Source organism: Podarcis melisellensis (genome assembly GCF_964234715.1).
Source record: "Podarcis melisellensis genome assembly, chromosome: 4".
Lineage (NCBI taxonomy): Eukaryota > Metazoa > Chordata > Lepidosauria > Squamata > Lacertidae > Podarcis > Podarcis melisellensis.
In genome coordinates this window covers 27,052,267-27,070,295 of record NC_138531.1, presented here as the reverse complement: position 1 = coordinate 27,070,295, position 18,029 = coordinate 27,052,267, and the positions used below count along the sequence as shown (strand labels likewise).

General features: G+C 39.0%; 1 protein-coding gene across 1 annotated transcript in view; it reads right to left on the bottom strand.

Moving 5' to 3' along the window:
• Nucleotides 1-1,415: 1,415 nt before the first annotated feature.
• CUL4A (cullin 4A) overlaps nt 1,416-18,029 on the bottom strand; it is a 31,692-nt gene continuing 15,078 nt past the window's right edge. Inside the window, exons 10-20 of the mRNA XM_081908198.1 lie at nt 17,439-17,557; nt 14,018-14,210; nt 10,702-10,806; nt 9,373-9,483; nt 9,052-9,137; nt 7,979-8,086; nt 5,602-5,715; nt 4,932-5,037; nt 3,612-3,784; nt 2,930-3,082; nt 1,416-2,731 (exon numbers count right to left, since the gene is read on the bottom strand). Of these exons, the coding sequence (XP_081764324.1) occupies nt 2,636-2,731; nt 2,930-3,082; nt 3,612-3,784; nt 4,932-5,037; nt 5,602-5,715; nt 7,979-8,086; nt 9,052-9,137; nt 9,373-9,483; nt 10,702-10,806; nt 14,018-14,210; nt 17,439-17,557 (1,364 nt within the window). The 3' untranslated portion in view covers nt 1,416-2,635. The remainder of the gene's footprint in view (nt 2,732-2,929; nt 3,083-3,611; nt 3,785-4,931; nt 5,038-5,601; nt 5,716-7,978; nt 8,087-9,051; nt 9,138-9,372; nt 9,484-10,701; nt 10,807-14,017; nt 14,211-17,438; nt 17,558-18,029) is intronic.

The window sequence follows — 18,029 nt, the reverse complement described above, 5'->3', positions numbered from 1 at the left end:
AGTGCCAAGGAAATGACTCCAATGTCACATGAGCTCTCGCGATAGAGTCATGTTTTTTTAAAGAAATTTTATTATTGTGTGGGCGGAGAGGGAAAACAATTCATATCCGAAATATAAATCCTCTACTGGAAGGTTCTCAGAAAAAGCAAGAGCCCCCCTAACAAACGGGGCTTGTCGGTTGTACTGTCGCCACAAACGCGACTTGATCGGCATTTCAACTACAGACATTTTAGGGCGAGGGGCAGGGAAAGTCACATAACAACATGCCAGTGAGACAGCAGAAACCTAAACACAAGCTGCGCAAGTTTGAAGTTGCTTAACGTTGAGCTGAAAGTAGTTTTAAGATCTGCTCTGGCTTCTGAAGCCACCTGCAGCAAATGGAGGTGACAACCTACCAATGCCACGAAACCTCACTAAAATGGCTACTGCTGTCACCGGTCATTACTGCCTTTAAAAAGAAAAAGGACGCCAACAAAAAAGGAAAGAGGTCAAGAGGGGGACTGTAAAAGGAAGAGGGTAGATACGAAAATGAGCTTGGCATCAGTGATTGCAAACAGGAGGCAGTCTTTCGAGTCCCCCGTCTTCCATCCCTTGATTGACAATTTGAGTCGAATGTTTCCCTTTACTGTATCTCTCTATAAATGCTTCTCTAATGCAGTTGTCTCCCACATCCAAATGACCAGGCACAGAACACTGGAAAGCTGTAAACTGAACCATTTTCAGGCCATCAGTATAGGCAGATGTGCAAGCAAAAACTAGTACTAACTGAGAGAATTACTACGTTTATTTAAAATTGTAGTGTTGACAATAATAATTTATAAAATTCATGTTAGCGTTTATATTTTTATTCTCTTTTATACTTTTTCAAGCAATCAATAGTTTTGACTAGTAAACTGAAGTAGGATCCTCCTGGTTACTGATATATGTTGTTTTGGTTTATTATTTTGTTTTCCAGACTAAATAATAATGTAGCTATATTTATTGTAGAGATATTGCCCATAAATTTGTTAACAGCCTTCTGTGCAAGCTTCCAAACTGAACAAGTGTTGCAGGAAATAAAGCAGTACTGGAGACAAGAAAAATGAGGATGTACTTTGTAAAAATACTGAAACATTGAACTAATCCCTTGTATGAATCATCATGAAGGTCCTGTCTTTTAGAAAGAGGCATACCCATTATAGCATTAAAAATGTAGCAACACAATTTTACTAATATTGGATAGACAATACTCCATGCTATTGCAAATAGGAAAGAGATTGTCACATTCATACAGTGGAAAAGCAGTTACTATGCACGAGATCAGATTTAAGTAAAAATCAGATTTAAAAGTTTCTATTTGCTTAAGATTTTTTTTTTGAAACAGGAAAATGGGAAGGAAAATTGAATGAATGTTGGATTCATCACTAACATAGTAATGCAGATGAGAAAAGGATTTTAATTTGCAGAAGTCAAAATAATACAAGGGAGTTTATATAATAAACCAAGTTACTAATTTTATGCAAAGCATTTTAATAAAGATACTACTAACATTAATGACACAAAAGGTCAAACTCCCTTTGGTTTCTTTTAAACATACATCATTAGGCGTATCCTGTAAAGCCAGCAGTTACAACTGTCTGTTAACATAGCTTTCTTTCTTCAAAGTTCGGTGAATTTCCATGTAAATGATATGAAACAAGCTACTTCATCTGTCAAGGTAAAACTATGAGAACAATCAAATCTTCCTGCGTGCAGAAAGTCCAGAGAAACTTTGGAAATGAATGCACAGTATGGGATACAAGGGAGTAAAGCTACCACAACAGGAATATTTTCTCATGTTTCAGCAAGTATGATCCGAAGAGGAGCTGGATTGTTTTCGTTACAGGGCAAAAAAGCCTTAAAAAAATATTTTGAAATTTTCTAAGATCATGCCACTGTAATTACCCTGTGTGTAACTTTTAGAATAAAACTATATTATCCTGTAGTTTCATTTTTTTTACATGAAAGGTTATAAACAATTATCCCAGAGCTAGAAAGTGCTTATTTGGTTCACCTTCATGTGGCCAAGAAGAAAATATATTTCACCAATGAATATCTGAGCTCATTAGAAAGCTCATCTATTGTTTTTAATGCAGTTATCCTCTTGGCACTTGATCCATCTAAACAGGGATAAGGTATAGAAAATAAAAAACAAAACAAAAATATAACAGAACAAACTAGAATTCTTGGTGCATAGTTAAAACTTCAGTGTACCCCGAGACCACTGATTGATCTTCAACAGTGTTTAAAAGAAACTCAAATAATTCTTGAAGCGAAAAATGGCAGCGTAAAGTATTTTTATGATGTGCTGTCAAACACACACAACCACTCTTCAGGCAAAAGAATTATATCATACAGAGGACAATTACCATTCACTCCAACTCCAAAATAAATTTTGAACAGAATTCTGAAAGAAATCAAGAAGCAGATCTAAAAATAATTGTCTCTGAATACCACCACAGATACTAGGCAAGGATGTTTCAAGTATCAGCAGTACATGCAGCTGCTTAATGAACATCATTCCCAGTTCTGCTAAAAGTAAGGTTTGGGAACAACACAAGTATCCATTGTTGGGAAGCTAATGTCCTCCTGTTTTATAAAAACAGTTTCCTCCTCATCATGCAACATAGTGATACTGATTAGGGTTATCTTTGTCTCTCTCCATATAGTCTCTGTCTATGAGAGATTCAATCCGCTTTTTCAAGTCTCCAGGCTGTAATAAGAGAATAAGTTGACACGGTTTAGCAATGTAAGGACAAACGAAATAAAATACTAGAGAGACAGAGAGACAGACAGATGGAGACAACACTCTGAAAATGATAATGTATTCTGTGATCACAGTAATTTTACCATAATTGTGCTCCCAATTTCACCTCTCCCTTACTGTATTATACATTAATATTTCGCTCACCTTTACTGGAAATTTTAGCTGATTATATAACTCTGAAACAAGAAGATTGTGACTGAGTGTCTTCCTCATCTTCATTATTCGTACTATAGCTGCATCAATCTGATACTGTCTATCTTGAAACACCCTTTCAGTTGTGCTGACTTGCTCTTCGACCTGTACGGCAAGTATGAAAAATATGCATCAATTACCCTGACACACAAACACACACGTGAATACATACATGCATATTATTTGGTTAATTTTAATTAATTGATAGTATGGAGAGAGGATCTATACCAAAAGAATTGGTATTGATGCTATGGCATGGCCAGCTTTTGGGGATTAGGCAAGAGTGAAACAAAAGTCAACTAATGGTTGCATCATGTAAATTTGCCTCTCAGAAAGGAAAGGCAGCACAGGCTTTGAGTGAAATAAAGGTCAGATAAATATTTACAAATTATCTACAAATTTAACTGGCTGAATCCATAACCATGTCAAATGTTTAGTTTTCATCCCTCAAAACAACCCCCCTCTCTGAGTCTAACACTGCAACACTTGGTTGAGTCCAGAACAAAAGCACTTCTATTCAGGGCTGAGAATACAACACATTTTTCATACATGTCTTAACCTCTCTTGGTTAAACCCAAACACCACCGCACTATAGACAGACTATTCCAAAGAGCTGTCCGCATCGAATACATACCGTTTCTTTCATCTGGATTTGATTGATCTTTATTCTGAACAATTTATGCTTAAAATCACCATTAAAGGCAAATTTGTCTCCATCTTCTACATCCTTTCCTCTTGGACTTTTATTCAGTACTCTTGCTTTACCACAGGCCAGAGACTGCAAGGTTCTTTTTAATTCGCTGTCCTCTGTGAAAGGGGTTTAAAATGCAAATACACAGTGGAAAACTGTATACAATTGCTGTATCAATTGCCATAAAGCACAGACTGAAGAGAAAATGAGCTGGAAAAGTGTTGAGATAGGGGCAGGTGGAGATTGCTCTAGTTCAGTCCTGAAAATTTCCACGTATCTACTTGCTTAGGGGAGTTAACAATATCCTAGGAGATCAGGATATTAAATAGGATATTACAAACTGCTTCTGTCCCCCTCCCTTCTGCTATGGTGCAGAAGACTGTGAAATACAAGCCTGCCATATACAAGTACAGGTATATGGCAGGCTAACGTAAGCTTCGGGTAGCGAAAGTGGCAAACCTGGAAGTGTTTCACCCTGCGCACATGAGCAGAAACGCTCTGCTACACCACAAGCATGCACAGAAGCAGTCTGCCACCACATGTGCAGAAGCAGTCCCTCCAGTTGAGGAAACCTCGGGATCCGACTGGAGCTCCGAAACGGATCCCGTCTGCAGCCGGAGGTACTACTGTACAACTACCATAGTAGTTTGCTTGGGGAAACACAGCAGTACTATTGTGGATCCGTGTGCCTCCCCGGCTTTTCTTCTATGCTTAAGTGTAGAAAAAAGCATGAGGGAATTGCCAGCTACCATAATGCAAAGCAATCCATAGGCACAATATTCAGTTCAGAGCTCCATTCAGCTCAGAGCCCAGGGTCAACTACATCCTGTATGTCATAGGCAGTTATTGGAAAAACTGCTATTTGCAGCCTAAATGTGTTCCACAATTTGTTCTGAAACAACAGTAGTAACGTGGTACTGGTATCTCTTTGTATTCATGTTTACCTCTATTAATAAAGCTCTTGTAACAAGTCATTCTCCTGTACAGTGGTACCTCTACTTACGTTCACCTCCGGTTATGTATCCTTCAGGACACGTACGTGGCAAACCCCGAAGTATTTTTCCGGGTTTCGCCAGGCGTGCATGCGCAGAAGCACTCTACCGCGCCGCATGTGTGTGCAAAACAGGCAGAAACCTTGGGATCTGACCGGAGCTCCGGAATGGATCCCGTCTGCAACCAGAGGTACCACTGTATTTTAATCCGATCACATTTATGCCAGATCAAATCCAGAAGATACCTGTCTTCTCAAAAACTATTACTTACCTATACCAGTGGCCATTTTAATTTCTTCAAAACTGAATTCATCTCCTTCATTGAACATTAAAAGCACTAATGTTTGGAAGAGTGACACCTGAAACTCCTTCTTGCCCTAAAACAAACAAAATATTTATATTTATAACATTACACACATACACACACACTAGCTTAACTGTTAATGACGCTGTCCCCTGTTGTTTACCAAAGGTCATTTATCTGCAGGTGGACAGAACGATTACAAACAAATCATATACATATGCTGAACACTGGAATGGGTTAAGTTACCTGCCATACTCTACCATATCTTTAGGGGGACTTACTCTGGCCTTGGCTATGCCAGGATAAAGGACTTATGCCAACGTATCTCCAGATGAGCAGGCTCTATGTTGGAGAGCCAACTATTCTAAACTCCCCTCATTCAGGAGGATCTTGGGTTTGAGTTGCTCCCTTTGTGTTAGAAAGGCAGGAAGAAGGAAACTGATGGATGACAGTTCCTTGTGCCTTGTACTTCTTCTCAATAAGCAGCAGCAACTTGGGGTACTGGTAAACCAGAAGAGCAACAGAGTCACACAGACATCACCCCTTGGGCTGCTATGTGTAAGGGAAATGGAGGGTTTGGGAAAGCTGTAAATGGGAGCGGGGGTAGAAGAGCAAATATTAAGTTATTCAAACACACCTCTTTAAATTCTGCTTTCAGGACAGCATGTCCTAAACTAGTTTGCCACTGAAGTTTTCGACCACTATGCTTTCCAAGATAAAAAGTCTTAAATACTTCTTGAAGTTTAACCATCTGAAATACAAGAAATAATAAGAAAAATAAACCCAGGCAAACACAAATCCAGGCATAAATGGCAGCTAAATACAAGTAACATTCCATGTATTCATTCGTGTCTATAAGTAAAGCAGAAAACCAAGCAAAGAATGCAAATTTGTACAATTTGCATGATTTGTTCCAACTGCAGGATATCGGCTTGTGGCACAGAAATGAATACTCTCCTTGAACATCCCATTAATATGAATGACTAGGGGAGAAGAACTCAACAGCCCTTAATCAGTTTTGGAAAACGTGCAGATACACTGCATTTATCCAGGATCTTACATTTGGCTTTAAAAATTGTTAAATCAGAATTGAATAGGCTCTAAGGCAGGGGTGCACAACCTGCAGCCCTCCAGATGTTGTTGAACTACACCTCCCACCATCTCTGATCACTGGCTATGCTGGTTGGGGCTGATGGGAGTTGTAGTCTAGAAATATCTGCAGGGCCATAGGTTGTGAACCCCTGTTCTAAGGAGTGGAAGTAAGTAGATAAAAGTATACTGAAAGGTATATTTTGTCATAGCACCCCTATATTTCATGCAGAACTACTGCATTCAGCCAAAACACACAATCCATTACTCCTGGGGATACTTCACTTTAGAATTAACGATGTGCGAGTATGTGCATAAATGTGCACACATGGAGTGATTGGATGTCTGCATGCTCCCATGTCAAGATGTTTCAGGAACAAGGTATTATAGGCCAGAGAGAATAGTTTTCACATTCAGGAAGCTTTCGACATGAGAGTACATTCATATATTCAACCTCTCCCCCTGCAGTCTGAAGTTATTGCATCTTAGGAAGAATTACCATGTGCATTCCCTGCACTCCTGGCCAGTGTTTCCCAATTGTCGTGTGTTTATACTACATTTTTTAAGATTTGCCTTGAGAGAGTCTTTAAACCTCTTTTGTTGAGCACCAGCATTATGCTTTCCATTTTTAAGTTTGGAATACAGTAGCTGCTTTGGAAGGTGATAATCAGGCATCCGAACAACATGACCAGTCCAACAAAGTTGATGTTGAAGAATCATTGCTTCGACACTGGTGATCTTTGCTTCTTCCAGTACACTGGCATTCGTTCGCCTGTTTTCCCAAGTGATATGTATAATTTTTCAGAGACACTATTGATGGAATCTTTCAAGGAGTTGCAGATGTTGTTTATACGTGGCTCATGTTTCCACAAGCATACAGTAAGGTTGGTAGTACAATAGCTTTGTAAGCAAGCATTTTGGTTTCCCTGCGAATATCCCAGTCCTCAAACACTCTTCACTTCATTCGGGAGAAAGCAGACTGGGGCAGACCTGACCTGACCCAACCCTAAGGTGGGATGAGGCGACCACCCCAAGCGGCACCGCTGGTCATCTTTGCAGCCAGTCTCCTTGGCTTCTGGGGCAGAGAGGGACCAGCAGCAATCTTTGAGGAACGTTACCCCCTCCTCCAGAGTTGGCAAGGGAGCAGGCATTCCACCATCCAGCTTGGCTGCTGGGCGGGTGAGGGAGATTTCCCCACCCCCACCTGGAGAAGCTGGGGTAAAGCCTCGCTGCCAGGTGGGAGGGAGAAATCCAGAAAGGATCTCACCACCACCATGGCAGGGGAGACCCTGAAAGGGCATCTCACAGAGGAGTCCTTACGGAGGTTGCTCCCAGTCCCTGCATTGTGGGATGCTTTGCCTGATGTGCCAAAACACCTCTGGTCACCCCTGGTGGTGGAATTAATAGCATCTACAGGAGCTACACACTTCCTTATGAACAGTGGTGAAGCTACTGTTTGGGGGCCCTGAAGTATGAGGCAACCAGCAATGAGGTCTGAGTAACCATGGCTATCTTCTCCAATGGTGTTATTCCACGACACACCTTTACAACATCTGTGCTACTGACTCTCACGACTTCGGGATTGTTGAAATATATACAACAAAAAATTAACCCATTTGAGTTGTGCTACTCAAATTGGGCCTCCTATACCCAAACATTTTAAGCAATGTGGACTAGAGTCACTTCTCGGGGCCCCATATGGAAAAGTGCTTGTCCGTCAGCACATGCATGCAAGACTGAATACCTGATCTAATCACACGGAACAGCTTTCACCAAAAATCACTGAAAGCTTCTGTGCTCTGGTTTGTGCATGTGTAAATCCCAATGTATGAGCTTCCAGAGATCAAATCCAACAAACCAACGAACATTAATAATATGGGGGGGGGGGGAATGTCCCAACACGTCAAGTATAGTTGAAGACTTACCTCTGGAGGCAAAAGGACATCCATAGGTGTATAAGTTGGCCAGTATCCCATTGTAAGTATATTTACTGTTAAGTCTATATTCCCTGGGTCCTTTTGATTCTGTATGTACTATGATAAAAAAGGAAGAAAAGGATTTTCAGTCATGTTAATGAGTTAAGAGGTTTTGCCAGGGAACAAAGAAGGAAGGAGGAAAGAAATCACTACTGCTGCTGCTAATTATTATTATTTTCTACAAAAATGTCAACTTTATTCAAATAGTGTAGCAATTTCCACCAATATTTACAGCAAAATTGAATTTAATCATTGAAACAATGACTTAAAACTGTTATTTAACAAAGGTTGAATTCAGTGATACTCTACTTGCATGGTAATGTTATTAAAACTCAAAACAATCTGAAAATAAGGAGCTTAAAATAATATTTAGAGCTGATGTTGAGGTGTGAGTACTTTCCTAATTCTGACCTGCATTTTTACCTACTGAAGTATTAAATTTCAAAATCAAAGTTTGATGCATCTACGTTTTTAAATAATGCAACATTTCCAATTCCTAATAATACATTAGGATATATCTGTGTCAGTTAAAGTGAATTCAACTGATTGACAAATCTTATGGCAGCATATTCCATAAGTTAGTAATTAGCATGGATTTTAAAACGACAAAATAACCCACTATATTTGCAAATGCTCCTCTCTCTTCTTTCAGCACAGCTGCAAGGATGAGTTCAGAATATTTTGCTTATAGTTTTGTCCAAACATCGGGAAAATGTAGTCAATCTTAACTGTGATTTGTTTGACACAAGCCAACTTCAAATCAAGAGCTATGAAGCTACAGTTAAAATTAACCACAGTTTAGGGTTCATATCAAACACTAAACTGCAGCTAACGAAAAATGAAAGCTTCTGATCTACTCATGGCTGTGCCAGAGGTCTTGGGTGGGGGTGGGGAGTGTGCAAGTCCAATGTTCATTGCAGCTCATTTCTGTTATGCTAAACCATCATTTATCAGGTCTGAAACTAGTCATATCAAACCAGCTCAAAATTTCACTGAACTATCCAACTGAAGTGAAATCTTACCTGTTTAAACTGAACCATAACATCTTTTGAAAGTTCCATATCCTTAAACATTCCTTCCAGTTTACTGGTGAAAGCAGCACCACATTCTGTTATATAAAACAAGAAAAAGTAATATGGATGCAGTAACTTGAACTGTAAATTTAGGCACACAGTGAAGGTAACAAACTCTTCAGAAGGAGTAAAGCAAACCAAACATGAGATTTTTTAAAAAATGTGCATTTGTTTGGCATCATAGATTTCCAAAAGGACTAACCTGTTCCATTTCCCCCTATATAAGGGCGCAAACTTGTAACTGAAGGAACAAAATTCACAAATGCTTACCATGCTTAAGCTTAGACAACATAGATTTCTCAGCATCTACTGAAGCGCTTTTCCCAACCAGAAGTCTTTTGGCCAGATCCTTTTTATAAAATGCTTCAAATACATCTTTACCTGCATGGACAATGTTGAGGAGGATGAGAAAAAACATCACTAAAGCACGTGCTCTGACTTTTTTTGAGCCACAGTAGAAAAAAATTAACTAAGAATATACATGTGTGTCTGTCTGTCTGTGAGAAAGCATAGGAATAATCCTATATTTAAAGGAAGTAGCAGAAGCAAGATTCTGTCACTTTGTTGTTGTTTAGTCGTGTCCGACTCTTCGTGACCCCATGGACCGGAGCACGCCAAGCACCCGTCTTCCACTGCCTCCCACAGTTTGGTCAAACTCATGCTGATAGCTTCGAGAACACTGTCCAACCATCTCGTCCTGTCCAACCATCTCGTCCATCTCACTGTCCAACCATCAAACTCATGCTGGTAGCTTCGAGAACACTGTCCAACCATCTCGTCCTTGGTCATCCCCTTCTCCTTGTGCCCTCCATCTTTCCCAACATCAGGGTCTTTTCCAGGGAGTCTTCTCTTCTCATGAGGTAGCCAAAGTATTGGAACCTCAGCTTCAGGATCTGTCCTTCCAGTGAGAACTCAGGGCTGATTTCCTTGAGAATGGATAGGTTTGATCTTCTTGCAGTCCATGGGACTCTGTCACTATAGACCTCAAAATACTACAGCTTATACAAACGGCACTTGTTCAGTAAATAACTTAAAACTTGACCTACACGTTCTACCTGTGAAAGTGCCAAATTTCAAACTGAGCTGATAAAATTGCCACAGATATAGCAAGTTTAAAAGTGCTGGAAATACAAAATTCAACTCTTCCTCCCAATTATTAAGATAACATATATATTTCTTTCCCATTCTGGTGAAAAGTACCAATGTACTTTATGTAGACTTGTTGCAGAACCTACATGTCTGCTGGGTTTCTCAGAAGTTATAACAATGCTTCTGGCCCCATTTCTATTGAAAACAAGTAGCGGAAAATTGTGTTGTGCATAGCTGAAAGAAAAATTGAAGCTAAAGATCTTGTCATAAGTGCAATGTTTATAGAGGGAGCCACAATTCCTATTCCTTTAGCTATAAAATATCATTGGGTGAATCCTTCATTGTGCAGTTCTATAGAGTTCAATCTTATCCTTCTAGCATACGCATGAAACCACTGTGTGGTGTCATTTACTGCAACATGCATCAAGCCTTTGGTATTTTGGTTAAAAACTCAGCAGTGCAGAAATGTATGATACACTTTAAACAGTTGTTTAAAAAGAGATTCCTTACCATGAATAAATCTAAATATTATCATAATTTTGTCAAGGATTCTTTCCAGCTCTTCATCTGTTGCTTCCTTATTGCCAGCTCTTAGCTTTGAGTCCACATGTTTTGCTAAAAAATAATAAAAAATAAACAGCTTAAAACTAATCTTGGGGGGCGGGGGGGGGGAAGGATCACTTGGTTTCCACATATTAGTTTTAACACATCTAAAACTACACTACGAGTTTTATAAAAGTTGAAAGAAACCACTCAATGCCAAAAACGTATAGTCTAATAAAAATATGACACAAAAAAAGAAGGAAAAGCCAAAAAAAGAAGCAGTAGCTGTTTTCCTGTTATAATGCTGCAAACAAGTAGGCTGCTTGCATTTCATCGACTTCAGTGAGATTAATCCAGTCTGTGCATAAAACTGCAATATTTACAGGGATTTAAAAAATCCAAATCTGTGCCAGACTCAGAGGAGGGAAATATGAGGAGGGAAACTTATGGGCAAAGAGTGGCAGAGATAGTAGAACTATGGTGATGATGATGATGATGAAGACAAAGCTAAAAATTAACAGTAAAAATAAACGGTTTGAAATTAATATACAAATCTACAGAAAGCCAATGATAGTGATAATAAGAATGATATTATCAGAGAGGCAAGTAATAATAATAATAATAATAATAATACAAGTAGCAGAATTGAGAACAAAAATCTGAAGCGTTCAATGTGAAGCAGGAAAACCAGTTAAAAATATTACAGGTTAGGTGCCGTGATAAAATTAAAATAGTAGTGAACAGAGGCAGTAAACTGGCAGGTATGGGGAACTGATGAAAAGAGTGTGAAAGAGAGAAATTTAAAAACAGGGAAATTTAAAATATGCCCACATTCACCAAAACTATGAAATAGTATTTCCTCTTTCTGTACCTTTCTTTACTGTACAGTGGAATATGTATACACCCACCCATGTAATCTGAATTTTTGTAAAGCTTCAATATTTATATAAAAAGTACTAACATATTTACGCACTACTTATTAAGTTAGGGAATTTTTCAACATTAACATACTACATGAAAGACCTAAACTTCTTTATTTAATTTTTTACTCTAAGCTATTGTAATGGCTTAAAATATTTCCAATGGCTTGATAGCCAAAAAAAGCCCCCAGGATTACACCATGAATCTGAAGATAAAAAGACCACCTCTTCCAATTAGAAGTAGAATGAATGAAAAGGAAGAATGAAAAGGGCATGTTAAAAGGTGAGGACGCATTCTTTCACTCCCTTTCCTTACTCATGGTTGTTAGAGGCAGTCACTGTAAAAGCAGATCCAAAAGCCCCTTGATATAGATAGCACCAAGCTGTTTTTAAATATACTAATGAAGTTCTTATAAGCCATGCAAAATCCCTGAACCCGTGGGAAAGCGCAGGGTGTGCACATAATAAAGCAAATAATAGAATTTTCCACTCCTCATTACAGAGCTCTTAAGAGATTTCTACACAGATCTCAATCTAGATATAAATTGTGACACAACAGTTTCCTTCTGCTTAATGCACAAACTAACACCAGCTGCAAAATAAGTGCAGATTCTTTTGACGGTAGGGCAGCTAAATGAGACTTGTTAGATGGTAACTCAGGAGAGGGCCTTCTCTATGGTGACACCCTGGTTGTGTAAATGCTAAATATGTAGCTGGCACCATCTCTGTTGAATCTTTGGCAGGCAGCTAAAAACACACTTGTTTGAACAGGCATATGCTGAGCAGAGGGTAAACATTTAAAACACATTACTTCCTCCAAAGAATCCTAGAAACTGTAGTTTATGCTTCACAGAGATATAATTCCCAACATCCTTAAAAACTAGTTTCCAGGATTCTTTGGGGAAAGTCAGCTATGTAGTCTGTGTTTGCTTCTACTGCTGTTTTAATGTTGTTTGGTTGTCAATGGCTTTCATCTGTCCTGTGATTCACTTTTTATATAACCATTATGTTTAACTTGTTTTATTGTACTCTGACCTGCGACTGCTTGTTGATAAGGGGCAGGTTTAAAATGTTCATGATTAAGTAAGAAAATAAATAAGTGCAGGATGTGGCCAAATTACAAAAGCTTATCAGCTGAAGTCTATGTCCCACAAGACTTCTGCAATAGGATAGCCAGGTTAAGGACTGCAGGGACAGTTTTTCAGTTGTTCTGCTCCTGCCTCGAGGGTCAATTCAAGAAAGCAGGAACCTGCTACTCAGCAGATGATATTTAACATCCACATCAAACTACGGAATGGAGGTCATCCACAGACTTGGGACTCGAGTGGCTTCAGTATCCTAACAACACCCACCCAACTAACCCAAGCTAGTTAGCCAATCAAGAGTATATTACCAAATAGCAGGGTAAATAAAACTATGAGTAAAATCAGAATTAGATCACATTTCTTTCAAAAAGGAAAACTGGTTAAACATTAAAACTTTTGAATTTTATCTTTTCCCCACTCTCCACCCCCCTCCAAAAAAATCCATCCTGCATGTGATACAGTACCACTGCAAGAGCACTGGTGTAAGAGATACAGAAGGAAGCGTCTGCATGCCTACTCCCCATTGAACTCTCTCTTCCCAGAATTTTACCTGTTGTTATATCCACTGCTTTTGGGAATACAAACTCATGCCAAATCCAGAATTTAACCAGAACTTTTATGTCCCACTTCTAATCAATATTAAGACGGCTGTGGTCCCCCCCGCCCTGCGTTAGAGGACAATGGGACAACTTCCATGGCAGGGATAGGAAATCTGTGGCTCTCCTGATGTCGACTACAACTCTCATCACCACTAGCCATGCTGGCTGAAGCTGATGGGATTTGGAGTCCAGCAACACATGGATGAATCATCTCTGCTTTATGGTTTGTGTTCTTTGGACGTGTGCATGTGCTTGGGTGCATTTGTTTTGGCCCTTACTTTGGAGATCTTAGGAAAGACCATTGCTTTAGATAGCTCTAGCATCCCTCTCTTCTATCTTTCATCAGATCACCCCAATAATAAGCAACACAACCAAAGTTACCTCTGCCTCTTTTGGAGCTTCCTTAAATAGTGCTATGTTGTAACAGCACTCTAATTTCCATGCAGTTTTCTGAGCAAATGGCACCACAGTCAGTCAGAATAAAAACAAGCACAGATGCACAAGGAGAGAAGACAATCATGTCTCTTAAGTATGCAGCCAACATTCTTATCAGAATACACACACAAGCAAATATTTTCATGGAATAGATATTGTACTGCTGGACACTGGCATATTTAGCAACTTAATCCTAGACAGTATAAGTTTTAGAAACAGTATTTTTGCAGAAAAATAGTTGTACCTATAAGTTCTGCTGGTTTATTTGGTCTCTTGTTGATAAACGTTTCAAAAGATTCTTTCATCAAGTTTATACATTTCTCATTTTTCTGAAAACACACTTCTATTATATGATCCACTTTGTCCTTAAAATCTAGCAGCTCTTGCACCATATCCTTGTCTTTTTCAGGGTTTACCACTATTGTTGTCCCATAGTTCTGCAAAACAAACACTTTTGATGAAACGTGTCAATAGTACTTACCTCTCTTATTTCCTAATATTCCCCCACCATTTACATTGATAATAAAATCATTTAAATCACAGTTGCTTTAATGCACCTGAAACATTAAAAACACCAAAACATGAGAATCGCACTACATTTTTTTTTAAAAAAAATAATCTTAGTGTTTTTCCAGCATGTGATGCTAATTGACACAGAAAATCTGTTTGTACAGTACTAGTTAGGCACAATACAAAACTATAGTTTAATACAAGAACAAGTCTTCTCTTCTGGCAGTCTTGCATACTCCCCCCCCCCCTTCCTTAGCATAACCACTGGAAAAAGTTTGGAAGCTTGTACTTCAGTTTCTGATTTAACTGCAATTTGCTAGGGCTATCCAAAACCCAAAAAATTGTGCTTAGCTTAACTATGAAGCTAGTTTGCTTCCACTAACCATAGCCAAGATTAACCATTGTCCAGAGATTCAGCCAACACGTTAAACTGAGATTACTCTAAATTGGAAACTGAAGTATTTTATTGCCTCCTCATGGCCACACAACAAGTCTGAATACAGCCACAGATCACTGTTAAATAATATGAAAAGGCAAAATATGTTTAGGGAACATTCAGAAAAATAGTACGCTGTGGTGTGTTGGGAGGGGAGGTGGTGTGTGGTGTGGGGGAGGGGGAGGCTTCTAAATATACCTTTTAATTGCAATAGAAACTTTAAAAAATAGCAACACTCCTCAACTGTGAAGTCTTTGTAAGTCATGTATGAGAAGGGAAATATATACAGGGGACACATCATTTTAGGCAGATGCAGCTTAAATATTCAGAACATCTAATAATTCTGCTGTTGATTAATAAGAATTGCTATATGACAACATGCTGCAGTATACCTCATTTCCTAGCTGAAGTGCTTCTATAGTATCCACCTGTGGGATACTAAAATTTAAGGAGCTCAAGCAAGGCAATACATATACACACAACACACACTTTTCATTTTTCTTTTCTGACACTAAATATTCTGTGGCTACTGTGCATGGTCAATCCTGGAAAGAGGCTGGAAGGTTCCCATAAGTTGTTTTTTTTTCTTTAAAAAAATATATAGCTCTTGTATGTCTGCAAATTTTGGGGTTCCTCCAAGCCTGCTAACACTTCCCTCTTATTTCTCGGTGGCTCAGCTTTGCCTGTCACCAGCAGCAATCACCACCAGTTTGCTGTTAGAAGGAGTGATAGCAATTAAAATAGTATTGGTAAAAGATGGCTTTTGTTACATTGCTCTCAAAAGTTTCCAGTCTTACATCTTAAACCACTATGGAATTGAGAATATTTCTGAAAATTTTATTTATTTATTTAATGCTAAAATGGTAAGGTAAAAGGTAAAGGACCCCTGACAGTTAAGTCCCATCAAATTTGACTATGGGGTGCTGCACTCATCTCCGCTTTCAGGTCGAGAGAGACGACCTTTGTCCGCAGACAGCTTTTCCGGGTCATGTGACCAGCATGACTAAACTGCTTCTGGTACACAGAACACCGTGACGGGTGCCAGAGTGCATGGAAACACCGTTTACCTTGCCAGCACAATGGTACCTGTTTATCTACTTGTGCTGGTATGCTTTCAAACTGCTAGATTGGCAGGAGTTGGGCCAAAGCAATGGGAGCTCACACCGCCACGCAAATTAGAACTGCCACCCTTATGACGGGCAAGCCCAAGAGGCTCAGTGGTTTAGACCACAGTGCCACCCATGTCTTAATGCTAAAATACTGCAGACTTAAAGATAATAGATAGCAATGTAATTAGACAAAACAAAAAAACCCCACCATCCCTATCCCACCACTTAATTTTTCTTTCTCCTAAATAATCACTACGTTAAGCTGACAACATAAATTCAGAGGTAACATACTGTCAGCTTTAGCCTTCCATAATGAGTGATCCACTTCTTAACCTGGTAATTCTTCTGGTCTTTTAATATCTGTGAATTCAGCCTCTGTGATTCTAGCTACCAATCAGGAGAAAGCCCTCAAAGAATTCTACCACTCCTAGGTTCTTTATAAATATAAAGTGGTTTAGGTTTTCCTCAGGCAGATCTTCTTTGCGAAGCTAAACCACTCCAAACACCAGAAATACGATTTTCTAAAACAAAAATTGTGCTTAACACTTAGGGTGCTTACTACTCCCATGGTTCTTTTGTATTCCCTCTCAATATGCAAATGTGGCCTTCCTGAGGATGGACTGCAGGCAGTAACAGCGCTTCTGTTATTTGAGAGGATTTTAGTTCATGGAAAAATACAGCCCTGTTATTGCTTTTGACCTTTAAAGCCCTTCGTGGCCTAGGACCCTCGTACCTACGGGACCGCCTCTCCCGGTATGCCCCACGGAGAGCCTCAAGGTCCATAAATAACAACACCCTAGTGGTCCCAGGCCCTAAAGAAGTTAGATTGGCTTCAACCAGAGCCAGGGCCTTTTCAACTCTGGCTCCGGCCTGGTGGAACGCTCTGCCTCATGAGACCAGGGCCCTGCAGGATCTGATTTCTTTCCGCAGGGCCTGTAAGACAGAGTTGTTCCACCTGGCCTTTGGCTTGGAGCCAATTTGATTCCCTCCCTCTTTTTTTTCTTTCTTTCTTTCTTTTCCTTCTCCTCCTGCGATGAGGCTACATTTTAATATTTTAATGTTCCATTATTTTAATGTTGTATTTTATATTTGTTTTTAAGTTGTAATCATTCATCTTGTTTTTATTATTGCTTGTAAGCCGCTCTGAGCCCGGCCTTGGCTGGGGAGGGCGGGGTATAAATAAAAATATTATTATTATTATTATTATTATTATTATTATTATTATTATTCTAGAAGTAGGTGGCTGCCACACAAACTGTTTGTTGCTTATAAGTGGATTGCTGCAAATACTGCAAAATATAGTAGCCATGGTTCAAAGAAGGATTTTTTCTTCTTATCCTGTGGTATATTTTTCCACATGCAAAGTACACTGCTATATTCAACTTCGATAGGACTGCTGCTGAACAGTAGAGAAAACTGAAATGAAGCAAAGTTTCACTTTCTCAAGGACTTGCCTTGCTTTCAGTATCTGATCAATCTTTTGGTTTATTCAATAAAAAGGGGATTTATTATGAATTGGTTGAAATTCTAAGTTACTCAGAATCTAGATCAAGCAAATCATTTTTGACTTTAAAAAAAAAAGTGCAACAAAACAGCATGTTTCTAAATACCTTGATGTATTCACTCCAGTGCTGCAAGAGGAGCTGTTGTCCGGTTTTCACACGGCTGAAAAGCTGGCACATCTGGGTGAGATCTGCTATTCTGTTTTCATCAAGCAGATTATCAAGTCCTTAAAACGAGAATGATTAACACGTTAAATAAGGCGGTATTGTTAAAAAATGGAACAGAACTTTCCGTGAGTTTAAAGCAACAGCATCTAGACATTATGGTGGTTGCAAACAATGCAACTTTTCCCCCTGTAAAGAATATATGATTGACAAGTGCTTTATATACAAACTGAGTTTCTGTCTCTCATATACATAGATTTTTAAGGTACTATATCCAAATGGATTGGCTGTGGAATTCTAATGGGCTAGATTTGCAACAGCTTGTCCTAACAAAACTATCAGCCTGTTGAATTTAAAACATTTCAGAGGATTTTAGTTCATGGAAAAATACAGCCCTGTTATTGCTATAGCACCAAGAAAGAGCTCTGTCAGTTATAGAGGTCTGCAATTAAATAAGCAGTTTTCAGAGAACTATCCGTGACCCAGCATTCCTGGCAATTCCTTCACATACAATGTTAGCCAGTTTTATGAACA